The sequence below is a fragment of the Natator depressus genome, chromosome 18 (genome assembly GCF_965152275.1).
Source record: "Natator depressus isolate rNatDep1 chromosome 18, rNatDep2.hap1, whole genome shotgun sequence".
Lineage (NCBI taxonomy): Eukaryota > Metazoa > Chordata > Testudines > Cheloniidae > Natator > Natator depressus.
This window is the reverse complement of record NC_134251.1, coordinates 12986413-12999983: the sequence shown is the minus strand read 5'-3', so window position 1 is coordinate 12999983 and position 13571 is coordinate 12986413. Positions and strand designations below refer to the sequence as shown.

Genomic DNA, 13571 nt, shown 5'->3' with positions numbered 1-13571 from the left:
TACACTTGTACCAGTCTGTCTGGATGTTCCTTGTGAAGTGAAATGTGTAAGCATAAAACCTCTAGTCTGCAAGATACAACAACCTCTTTTTTAGAAGAGCTGTATCTTTTAAACACAAACCCAGTATCATGAACCAACATTTGCTGGAAAAACTTAGGAAGCATTCTTAAGCTGCAGTTCATTAGGGAAAAAAATGCTGAGTAACACACAGCATCTCTAACAAACAAGAACTTACATTAACGGAAAAACCAATAAAGATAGATTCTGTACCTGCAAACCGCAGAGGCGCATCTTTATCCAGGGCTATCAAAGGGGGATCCAGGAGTACTGTGTTGTCATTTTCTGTAACTATACCATGATATGTCGTTTCAATCCATGGCTTGTGCTTGTTAACTATAAAGAACAATAAAAGATTAAGGAAACAAAGTTAATTTTTATTTTAAAAGTTATTAAAATACTGAAAATGTTTTCCCACTTTGAATTTTCAGATTTTGAACCAGTACATTATTAAAACAAAGAAATCTGGTTTCTTAATGTTACATGCATTTATGCCTCCATTTTCCCCAAAGTGTTCTTTATTTAAAAAAAAAAAAAAAGTTTTCTGTCTATACCTTCATCTGCAAATACTTCCTTTTTGTACACGGATACATACGCAAGAACCTTTTACTGATACGAACAGCTCACCAATTTCTCTCTATAGCAGCTTTGCAAAGTTCTGTTTACCCACTCATGAAGAGAGTTGCTTTGGACAGGCAAGTGAAATTCATTTTTTTTTATTATTAATGAGTCATCAGAACAAAGAAGATGAATTGCCTGTGCCAGGGCTCAAATTTTTTCATAGCGATTTTTCAAGGCCACTTCATGAAGACTACTGTTGCTGATGCAACATCTGCTTTGGTTTTGTTTTTTACTTCTATCTACACTCATGTCAATCTTGCACATTGTGTGTATGAAATTCTCTTTTTAAGAAAGTTACAGAAAAATTACAAGTAGTATTTTATTTAAAGCTAAGATAAATTAATTTAAATTTAAAAGCAGGTTTAAGGAATAAAATGAGAGGACTGCTTATTTTCCACACTACCTCACTGCTCTTCCTACTGCTCCACTTAATGCTCAGCATATGACCAATCCAATTACATGCTTAACCTTTGTATTTACAGCACCTTTTTACTATTAAGTGTTCAAGGAGACTGGAAAAATCTACCAATACCACAGCTGTAAGAAACTGCAGGTTCTTGCACATAAGCTTCAAGAGCAACATTCCCACAGCAAATGTACATCTAAGTATGTCAATGCTTCTGGAAACTGGTAAGTACTAGAGTTAAACAAACAATTACATAAACAGATACTCTAAAGAGATACACATTGCTACCTGTCAGCTTTGAAAAGTAGTTTGTTTTGGTGGTCCATTAAGGTCCTAATATGTACAATCACCAATAGGTCTCTCCTCTCCTCCTCCCCTCAAAAGCAAGGCAGAACCATTCAGCTCTGCACTTTTTTGGAGTAACCCCCATGTCTGACTTAAGCATATACACCAAGATTTCATGAACTGAAACAATTACAAGATACTACCTGCAAACAATGCACCAATTAGTTAAAAAAAAAATTCCCAAAATAATGTGAGAAAGTGGGTCTAGCTGCATTTGTCGTCATCATATAACAGGCAATTAGTGATCTAAAGTATCAGTTCTAAAAATGCTGCCTTTTTCTTTACCAGAACTCAAGTTTCGGCTTAACTGGTTGAATATACTTAGAAAATAGCTATGTCCTATGTATTCTGTATACCTGCATATGAACAAATTAAATTATGAAAAAAGTTCCTCCAGTGTTGCATAATTTTGAACTCCTCCATAGTAGTAACCCATAATAGTGGTTTCTGATCTACCAGAATTAAGTTCAAAGAGCAGTGGACATGGAGGGTAGCTTTTCTCCTCTTTAAAGCCATTCCTGGCCAAACAAGTCATTCCTGGCTAAAAACAGAGTTCCATCTTTTTATTTTAGTGAACTTATTTCTAACAACAATCTAATATACAGCTTGGAAAGAAAGTAAGGGAGTTTCAACTTTACTCACACATATGCACAAATAATGCAGAAACAAGTGATATACATTTATTTAAAGAATTTTAATTCCACCCCACGAAGGACTGTGTTGCTGAAACAAACACTCAAACATGCAAGGTCCATACCACCAACAGAACTACCAACTCCTTTTCCTTTGTGCAAGTATATCAAATGCAGATAAAAGTAACCTGTACAGAAAGAAAATGGATTTGTCCCTTTCTTGCTTTTTCATGTTTGAAAAAGGCCCAAGATGTCTCACTGCCTGCTCAAAAATAAAGAGGCAGGGACTTGGTTCTTCTTATTTATACAGTACACATTCCAGGGTCTTGTCCACAATGCTTTTCTTGGAGGACCTTATGGAGGTCTGGAAAACTTACATCATACACCAAGGAAATATAGCCTGATTGAGAAGGGGGGAGGCATTTTTGTTCAGACTTGAACTCCTGTTAAAACTTAATAGGGAATCTTACCTATAATCCTGACACCTGATAAATATTTAGATTTGCATCCTGAAGGATGCTTTTGTCTACATAGTATCTCAACATTCACAGTGCTAGACCCTGCAAACTGAAGTCAGTGTACATTAAACAACTAGCCAGAGTTGTAAGAAGGAATTGAAGCAGAGGGTCGGGTTGGCAGGGTCATATATTAAGCGCCATGAAGGCACCACTCCAGGGAGTTCCACAGCCAACCCAACAGGAGCTGCTAAGGGAAAACTTTCCAACGACCGTACATGCAGCGCGTGCACACCTGATTGGAATCGACGTGAACAAGCACTCGAAGAAGAACTGAACATACTTTGTCTTATGTGGAAAACTGACCAGTTGTTGCAGCTGTCCTGAAGCTTCAGACAAGTTTGAGTAACTGAAGGCCAACTCATTACATTTCCTTTTGCTACAAGTAACAAAACCATACACATTAACTATTCTAATTTAAGTGCTTACAAAAAGCTGAACTGCACCACTGCAGATTTAAAATGAGCAGAATTATGTTCTTGTTGAATGGCAAGGATGTATGATTTATCAGACATCCATGGTAAAATATACACTTAAGGTCCACTAATTTTTGCACAATTGCTATTTCACAACATGGGTAATTTTTCCTTTACCAACCATATTTTGCCAGCCCAGCTACATCATGGGTGGGAGGAAGAGGTTAAAAATGAAAACAAAAATCACACCCAATTTTCAATACATTAGTCAAACAATTATGTGACTAACGGATATCCTGAGCCAGATGTTTAAGATCATTTATTTCTATTTTTAAAACCGTAAATCCTAGCTATAGTAAGAGTTTTCTTATTAGCATATACATTGGTTTTTATTCTGAAGAATAAACAAACTGGTTTGCCTTATATTGAAAGAGAAAATAGTAGTTCTGACAAAACGTTCAGTTAAAACGTTAAGACATCCTTATTTAGCAGAAACACTAGCTGCAATTGTGATTTTTGCTAACTGCCATACAAGGGATCCAGGTTCAGTTCCCAAGTCTGAATCTCACACTTTAGGCAAGGTGAGACTACAGTAGAGGCACAAATTTTCACCTATACTTAGGACTTCAATAGCTCAGATATAGGTGAGAGGCTTTTCGCAGGAGTGGGTGGGTGAAATTCTGTGGCCTGCGTTGTGCAGGAGGTCAGACTAGATGATCATAATGGTCCCTTCTGACCTTAGTATCTATGAATCTAAGTTATAGGATTGCAGAGTCCATAAACAGTAGAGGCTGAACCAAACCGTAAGAGCTACCTCTCCCCAACCCAAAAGTCTACATGCTTCTCTTAAAAATTGTTTGCTTTGGTGAAAGCACTCAACTCCTTTCTGCAGATAACGCTGTCTCTGTACCAAGTTTAGGCCATATCCGGACATTGATTTTTAGTCAGAACCCACTACTGAAATTAGTAGTTTACGGAACGGTCTCATAATAGCACCCTTTCCCACATTTTTTTTTTTTTAAATGAAGTTCTACAAACTAAAGGTGTGTCAGTCAGACCCTTCTAGCACTGCCAAAAATTCTTAAGCCAGCATTTTCTGAGTATTGGACATGGCCTATGTGCAATACTTTACTAAATAGGGTTTCATTAAACATCAAGTATTTACATAATGCTTAATAGTTACTTATTTCAACTTTGACAAATCACAACTGGTTTATATAACATTATATGCTCTGAACACTACTAGAGTCCAATGACAGTTTGTTAGATAACAAACAATGGTTTTGTCAGTCTGATTTTCCTTCAGTTTGTCAGAAAACTAGAAGGATTCCAAAAGCCTGTCCAAAAAAACAAAACAAGGTTAAACTCTTTCCAAAGGCCCTTGAAATATTCAGTTCAAAATAAAACAGAGGCAGCCCACTTTAGCTCTGACATTCACAACATGCATAAGCTGCTGTTAATCTGTCACATAAACAGGTTAAGTTACATCGGTTTCTCTGAAACACAATATTCATCCTAACTTTATCAGCCCCTGCTGGAATCTGCTGTAAATCCCATGATGAATATGTGACAACATTATATCCTAGCTCACATTTAATTCAGTTGAATAAGAGAATCTTCCTGGACACACGAATGATTGCAGACTGAATTTTACTTTAACTCTGCTAGTGATTGTTAAAATAGCATGCATTGATTTAAATCACCAAGTGGAAAGCCTTGATTTAAATCATTTAATCAACTTTTCCATTTGTACTTCAGTTATTTTCTAAAGAAAGGTGCATTCTCATTGGTTGATATAAAAGGAATCTTACCACTAGATTTGATACATCTTTTGCTACTCGGTAGGGTACACTATAACTATATACAATTATTTAAGCAACTACATAACTTAATATTTTCAGATTCGTATTAATTTTTAGTATGTTACAAAATGGTGAATGATATATTGCTATTTACTACTATTGTGCCATATTTATAAAGCTTGATCTCAGAAGTCAGAATCAGAGGGGGGAAATCTCTCTTTATATAGAAAAGCAGCCTTTAATTGAAAGTTTTTGACAGAAACGCCTGGACTCACCATATTTATTTTTTATTTAATTGTTTCAAGAGATAAGAAGTTTAAGCCTTAATGTATTTTGTATTTAACTCATATTTCCTTTTAAACAGGCTTAAATCCAGTTCCTTTTTTAAAATAAAAAACACTGATTTTTATCCACACTGCTTTAAAATAGCACTCATTTACCTATTAAGATGGAATTTTAAATATAAAACTCCCACCAACAAAATTAAGAAAGCAGTAGCTAAACAGCCTCCTTTGTCCTGATGTTGGTAATATAAAAGGAAAATTTAAATGTCAGGTTAGAGCCGCTAACATTCACACATCAGCCAGCAACATGCTCTGTTTTGCAAGGTCAGTCCAAGCACCTGTCAAATTCTTAATCTGTCTAATGGCAATTGCTACTAAGCAATGAGGGGAGAGTGGGGAGCATCAATGCCTGATATGCTATCTGCTTTGGTGAACACAAGTTTTAAAAAAATTCACTGAGGCCTAGTCTACACTTAAATTTCGCACCAAATGCCATGGTTAGGTTAGCCAAACCCCCAGTGTAGAGAGAGGCAGGTTGATGGAGTAACTCTTCTGTCAAATTAGCTACTGCCTCTCAAAGAGGTAGATTAACTACGTCAATGGAAAAACCCCTTCCGTCATTGTAAAACACATCTACACTATGGTGGTACAGTGGCACAGCTGCACTGTACCAGCTGTGCCACTGTACCAGCTGTAGTGTAGACATACCCTCACTGTAGACTAATATGTCCAGTTTCTCATACAATGAGAAATGGAGCACCCAAGTTTCTGCTAATGCTAATTCATATTGCTACAGATAGTTCTGCAAGATAATTTGAGAAAGTGTGGTACTCTAGGCATTTTGCTTCTCTAACAGCAACAGCTTACAGTAAAGGGTGTGACCTGTCAGATCAAGCGATAGGCAGAAATTTCTGCTATTTCTTACAGACGCACAAAAGGATGAAAAAACCCTAATGTATATGTGCAAGTGGGGAGTGTTAAGGTTGGTATGGGAACCTCAAATGAGGATTTCCTGACTTTTTAATAGTAATTAACGTTAAGAAAAGAGTACCAGATTGAGTCCTGGCATTCAGAGGTGTAAATGCGTTGAGTGAGCTATAATTACATCAGCATTGCATTTAGCACACACCCCTTTAAATTTAAAAAAAGAAAAAGCAGGAGAAGAATTAAAAAAAGCTTAATCCCAGTGACTTTTTTTAGAACTGCTCATGCATGTTCAATTAGGTCTGTACATGTTACTTTTTCCATTGTGGATGCCCTGTTCTTTCCTATTGCAAGTCTTTTCTAACATGTTGTGGGGCAAATTAACCTAATATAACAGGCACTGTTTGTTTCCTTGAGAGGTGATAATGAACCTGTCAGAAATGTGATATATACAGAGTTGGGCCATGTCAGTCCCAGACTATTAGAGAGGCAAGGGGGTGAGGGAATATCTTTTATTGCACCAACTTCTCCTGGTGAGAGAAAGAAGCTTTTGAGTTTACACAAAGCTCTTCTGCAGGTCTGAGAAATGTACTTGGAGTATCACAGTTAAATACAAGGTGAAACAGATTGTTTAGAATAAGGGAATGGTCCCTTTAAATGTTTGTTAACTATTTATGCTAAACAATCTGCTCCACCTTGTATTTAACAGTGGCACCCCGAGTAGGTTTCCCAGACCTAAAGAAGAGCTCTGCGAAAACTCAAAAGATTATCTCTCTCACCAACAAAAGCCGGTCCAATACAAGCTATTACCTCACCCACCTTGGGCATCTTATCTCTATAAATGTGATGTGGCAGCTGGAATACTGCATCTTTAGGTAGTCTACCTAGCTAGGACTAGGAGGTGTGAAGAAAAACATTTCATGCCCTCCAGATAATTTGTGTAATAACATTTAATGACATGCTTGAGGTGCGGCTGTTAAACAAGATCACATCATCTGGAATATTCTTCACAGCTAGGTTAGAAAGACTGAAGTCAAAACAACTCCTTTGAGAAATAAATCAGTGAACTATTACTTAAAGTACACTATTATTGCCTAATTAAATATCATTGAGCTTCACAAGCTCAGTCAATTAGGTATCTAATACAATGACAAACTATTCAGACAAATTATTTCCTTAAGAATCTTTATTTAGTTCAAAAATCTATAAAAATATACACACATCATTAAGTATAAGTATATATTACAAGATAATGGTGACCAATGTGAGTGTAAATGAACTCCTCTGAAAATGTCACTACTCTCCTCAATGGTTTGAATAAATAGACGATTCTTGCCTTGAAGGTCAAGAGATTCAAATTTTGTTGATTATATCATGCAACTTTAGCCCACTGCCTTCCTCTTGGATCAAACACTTCTGTTTTGCTTGCTGTGATACAGTGTTAAACAGTGAGAGAGATTTTTAAAGCCTTCTACCACTTTCATATTCCCAGGAAAAATAAATGCATAATCTTTATATTAAAACAATTTCTTTTCACGTGCAAGACTCCAGGTGGATTTTAATGTAGTAAATATACAAGGATCATAGAACTGAGAAAACGGAAAAGTCAACCAGATTAGACTCCAGTTCCCTTTGAGTTAGTAAAGAATACAGTCTTACAGAATCTATGTATTCACACTAAACTTTGGAGAAAAAGAGAGAAGCATGGTCTGCAGATTGAAGAGTGGGTTCTATTCCTTGTTCTGCTACAGACTTACTATCGAACTTTGGTTGCAGTTCACAGTTTCTGTGCCTCTACTCTCCCTCACACAATCTGGTATAACAATACCTATTTCCGTCCTTATGTTTTCTGAGATTCTCAAATACTAGACATTACTTCCTCTTGAATTTTAGCTGCAGCTTTGAAAATGACACAGATTATAATGATGGAAATGAAATGCCTATTAATTATTGAGATAAAGGCTTTATAGAACTCTTCATAAAGATAATCTCACCAAAGGTACATGTACCTGACATAGTCTGGCTGCTGCAGACAATTTTTAAAGCAATCCTTGGATAGGTTTAAGCAATGGGGGGAGGCACAGCTCAGTGGTTTGAGCATTGGCCTGCTAAACCCAGCGTTGTGAGTTCAATGCTTGAGGGAGCCATTTAGGGATCTGGGGCAAAAATTGGTGATTGGTCCTGCTTTGAGCAGGGGGCTGGACTAGATGACCTCCTGAGGTCCCTTCCAACGTGGATATTCTAGGAATGGGATGAAGTAATGAAATGAAAATTATAGCTAAGTATGAGGAAACTGTCCCACAGTGAGAAATTTGATTTGAATTTACTCTATTTGATTCTGGAACAGTTTTACAAGGGAATAACATAATGCTTAATGCTTGAGACATTAAAACTGCAGAAAGTAAGGAAGTTGAAGTTATCTAGTCTCTCTCCCAGTGCAGGCTTGTTACCTACATTAATTCTCTACTAGGTCTAGTTCTATTATTAGAGACCATATAAAGTTGAAGAGAAAGTGTTCATAGCCTGAGCTGAAGTATGAATACGGATAGCTTCCAAACATCCATAACCTTCAGGTGAATAACTACTCTGGAAATTAACAAAACTATATAATTTACTAAGCCCAGCATGTTTCCCATGAAACTGAAATCTCTCTGCTGCCTACTTGTTCACTGCTTGAAAGAGGAGGACTAGTTCCCTGTTTTCTCTGCATCTAATCAGTTTCTCAAATTTGAATTTACTAGTCCAAAGAGGATATTCTTGATATACCTGAAATGGTTCTTCTCCAGCTCTGAAATTGGTAATGACTGGTATAATTGATTAACAAGTGCAGAAATGCTCATGTCGTAGTTGCAGAAACGGGCCAGAGCTGCAAAGCTTACATTTGAACTTAAATTGTGGTATTAAGATCAGAGGTATTGGTTTAAGCCCCCTCTCTATATAGTAGAACTTTTCACAAAAGCAAGAGTGTTAACTGTAGTATTCTCACCTAATTTCAATTTAGGTAATAATATACTGTCCAATACCACTTGTACTCTTCCTTTAAAAACACATTAACTACTTTAAAAATATGTTATGTTGCTGGTGCAAGATGGATGCTACTTCCCACCCTAGAAATAGCTAAATTTCAGTGGAGGCTAATGACCCCTACATGGACATTGTCCATTAAGTCCACTGGAATAAGATACTCCATTAATATAATAACCTAATTTTATTTGATGTAATTGTATTGATTTTAATAAATTTATAGAACATTTATTTTCAATTATTTAAAAAATATTCTATTATGCTGGGTTTAGTGATTTTGTTCATTTAAATTTTAACAAATATAGTTTAGAATTACTTTAATGAATTCATGCCCAAGTCAAATACAACTTTCACCCATTTGTACCGTTTAAGTATTTATACCATGCACCACACTATGATATCAGATCTCCCTAAAAAATAAATAAGTAACTTGTACTTTGATTTCCTGACTCCATAGCAATCCAGTAAAATTGTGAGGGGAAGTTCCTTTTCCTCCCATAACCATGGGAAAATTAAAGATAAGTCTTGTATTTTGCCCAAATGTCAGTGAGCTTTGTGGTCATTCTCATGTCCTGCAGAAGGAAGTTCCAAAGCCATAAGCCAACCAGCAAGAATTCTGTCTCCAGAGTTCACAAGCATTTTGGATTGAGTGGTTCTATTGTTTCTGGAAAAATATAATTTTGCAGTCATGTAGAAGGGCGCACTCTGAGGTAACCTGGGTCCAACCCATCAAAGGTTTTGAAGATTAAGACCATTCCTTCTATTTGACCCAGTATACAGTAAGGAGCCAGTGCAGAAAACTGAACATAATATAAGAATGGCCATTCTGGGACATACCAAAGGTCCATCTTCCCTAGTGCCAGATGCTTCAGAGACAATGAACAAAACAGGCAATTATAGAGTAATCCGTTCCCTGTTGTCCAGTTGCCATTTATGGCAGTCAGAGGTTTAGGGACACCCAAGAGCATGTGGTTGCATCCCTGACCATCTTGGCGAACAGCCACTGATAGACCTATCCTTCATGAACTTATCTAATTCTTTTTTGAACCTAGTTATACATTTGGCCCTCACAACATCCCCTAGCAATGAATTCCACAGGCAGACTCTGCATTGAGTGAAGAAGTACTTCCTTATGTTCCAAGCTTTAAAAAAAAAATCTTCAGCAGTTATCTGGTACAGAGGCTGATTTAAACGACAAGTTACTTACCACAGTTAGTAGCTCTGCAATTTCCTATTTGAGTTTCTTCAGAACTCTTGGGTGAATACTATCTGGCCTTGGTGACTTCTTATTGTTGAATTTATCAATTAGTTCCAAAATCTCCTCTACTGACACACCAGTCTGAGACAGTTCCTCAGATCTGTCATCTAAGAAGAGTGGTGCAGGTATCTCCCTCGCTTCCTCTGCGGTGAAGACTGATGCAAAGAATTCATTCCTGTCTGAATGCATCCGATGAAGTGAGCTGTAGCTCAAATAAATTTGTTAGTCTCTAAAGTGCCACAAGTACTCCTTTTATTACTGTCTCTGCGATGGCCTTGCCTTCCTTGAGTGCTTCTTTAGGATCTTGATCTTCCAGTAGAACCACTAATTGTTTGGCAGGCTTCCTGCTTCTGAATGTACTTAACAATATTTTGCTGTTATTTTCTGTGTCCTTAACTAGTTTCTCTTCATATTCTTTTTTGGCCTGCCAAGTTTTTCTTTTACACTTGACTTGCCAGAATTTATGCTCCTTTCTATTTTCCTCAGTCAGATTTGACTTCCAATTTTTAAAAGGATGCCTTTTTGTCTCTAACCACCTCTTTTACTCTGATATTTAGCCATGGTGACATTTTTGTGTTTGTTTGTTTTTTATTTGGGGTGTACATTTAATTTGAGCCTCTATTAGGGTGTTTTTAAACAGTTTTCATGCAGCTTGCAGGCTTTTCATCCTTGTCTTTCTTCCTTTAAATTTCTATTTAACTAGCTTCCCTGTTTTTGTATAGCTCCCCTTTTTTATGTTAAATACAATTGTGATGGGTTTCTTTGGTATCTTCACCCTCACAAGGATATTTATACTTAATTACATTATGGTCACTATTACCAAGCAGTTCAGCTATAATCACCTCTGCACTCCATTTAGGATTAAATCAAGAATTGCCTTACTCCTTGTGGGTTACAAGACTAACTCCTCCAACAAGCAGGCATTAATGGTATTTAGAAATTTTCTCTCGCTATCCTGTCTTGAGATGACATATACACAGTCAATATGGGGAGAGTTGAACTCCCACATTATAATTGGGGTTTCTATTTATGTAGCCACTCTATTCTCCTGAACATTTCACAATCATCACCACGATCCTGGTCAGCTGGTTAGTAGTATATGCCTACAGCTACAGTCTTATTATTCAAGCATGAAATTTCTATCAGAGATTCTATGGTAGGGTTTGATTCATGTAAGATTTTTACTATATTTGATTCTATGCTCTTTCATATATAGTCCCACTCCCATGCCAGTATGACCTACTCTGTGATTTGTATATATTTTGTATCCTGGTATTTTCATGTCCCACTGATTACCATTGTACCAAGTTTCTGTGATGCCTATTATATCAATATACTCATTTAATACCAGACCCTCAAATTCACCCATCTTAGTATTTAGGTTTCTAGAATTTGTATACAAGCACTTGTAAAATCTGTCAATATTTAGCTGTTTGCCTTCATGTGATGTAATGAATACATCATTTGACTGTTTCTCTTCAGTATCTACCTGTACTTCATCAACTTCTATCCTCTCTTCTTTGCTAGGTTATAGAGTAACCCCTTTAATAAATCCTTCCCTACGGGACACCTCTGTCCAAACTGTGTGCTCCTCCACACCTGTCAGCTTTCTCCCAGCTCTTAGTTTAAGAACTCCTCTACAATCTTTTTAATTTTACATGCCACCAATCTGGTTCCATTTTGGTTTAGATGGAGCCCATCCTTCCTGTACTGGCTCCTCCTTTCCCAAAAGGTTTCCCAGTCCCTAATAAAACAAAATCCCTCCTCCCAACACCATCATTTCATTCATGAGACCCGGCAGTTCTGCTCGTCTAACTGGCCCTGAATGTGGAACTAGAAGCACTTCAGAAAATGCTTCCATTGAGGTCCTGGACTTCAATCTCTTACGTAGCAGCCTAAATTTGGCCTCCACAGCCTCTGTCCTACCTTTCCCTATGTCATTGGTACCTACATGTACCACGACCACCAACTCCTCCTCAGCACTGCACACAAGTCCATCTAGATGGATCAAAAGGTTCGCAACCTTCCCGCCCAGCACACAATGTATTTAGTAGTTCTCCCAGTCATCACAAACTCAACTACCTATATTTCTAAGAATCAAATTGCCCATCATTATAACCTGTCTCTTCCTAATAAGTGGAGTTCCCTGCCCCAGAGAAGTATCCTCAGTGCGAGAGGATACCAGGACATCATCTGGAAGGAGGGTCCCAACTATGGCATAAAGTGCTCACATCTACTGTTGTTACTTAGCAGACTGGTTACAACATGCTGAACTGTATATGCTGAACTTTTTTTCCCCCAAAGACCTCGATCTTTATCTCCTGGTCAGTGCCTTGCATTACTCAAGCTTGGAAGACAGACCTGAAGACTGAATAAGTGTATAATAATTTAGGAGACAAAAAGTGATCTTGCCATTAAACCACAGGACTCACTCAAGGGTCTAATTGCCAGCTTTTCCACAGATTTACTATGTGACCATGGACAAGTCACACAGCCTCACTTTATTTCCATCTATAAAATAGGGGAGTGATGATTCTTTAGACCCAAAGATGCTAAAAGAGTTGAATGAATTCATGTTTGGAAAAATTGGATGAATTTTGAGGCCTTTTAACAAAATATATTAGAAAAGAGTAAAATATAATTATTATTACCCAGTATGAAAAATCCACTCTAAAGTGGGTAGCTCTCTCAGTAACTGAGGTGGCCATTTCTTTTAACTGAAAGCTTACATTCTGCAGAAAGTTTTCATTCCTTACGATGGAAGGAAAACCATCTAAACCAGTGGTGGACAACCTGCAGCCCATCAGAGTAATTTGATTGCGGGCCGTGAGACATTTTGCGGACGTTGACTGTCCGCAGACACCGTCCTCTGTTCCTGGCCAATGGGAGCGGTGGGAAGCGATGGCCAGCATGTCCCTGTGGCCCCTTCGCCTGCAGGCGCCGCTTCCCACCGCTCCCATTGGCCGGGAACAGAGAACCACAGCTACTGGGAGCTGTGGGGGGCGGTGCCTGTGGACAGTCAACATCAGCAAAATGTCTTGCGGCCTACAATCAGATTACTCTGATGGGCTGCATGCAGCCCATGGGCTGCAGGTTGCCCACCACTGATCTAAACATTAGCTACTAGCTAAAAATGATTCTCATAAGCCTCCAAACACTGTTTCAGCGCTTCTGCAGCTGCTCACAGCTTTACCAAGCAACAGCAGCAGTACAAAGTTAGCAAGCAAAGTCATGTTCAGCACTCGTGCCAAAAAGTCATCACCTTCTCACTTGCCAGCAGTGGGGTG

At 37.8% G+C, this 13571-nt stretch overlaps 1 protein-coding gene across 4 annotated transcripts in view; it reads right to left on the bottom strand.

The window, feature by feature from the left end:
- Positions 1 to 13571, bottom strand: part of CLSTN1 (calsyntenin 1) — a 63635-nt gene that overhangs the window by 41379 nt on the left and 8685 nt on the right. For all 4 annotated transcript variants that reach the window (XM_074933938.1, XM_074933940.1, XM_074933939.1 and 1 more), the window contains exon 2: positions 271 to 393. In XM_074933938.1, the coding sequence (XP_074790039.1) occupies positions 271 to 393 (123 nt within the window). The remainder of the gene's footprint in view (positions 1 to 270; positions 394 to 13571) is intronic.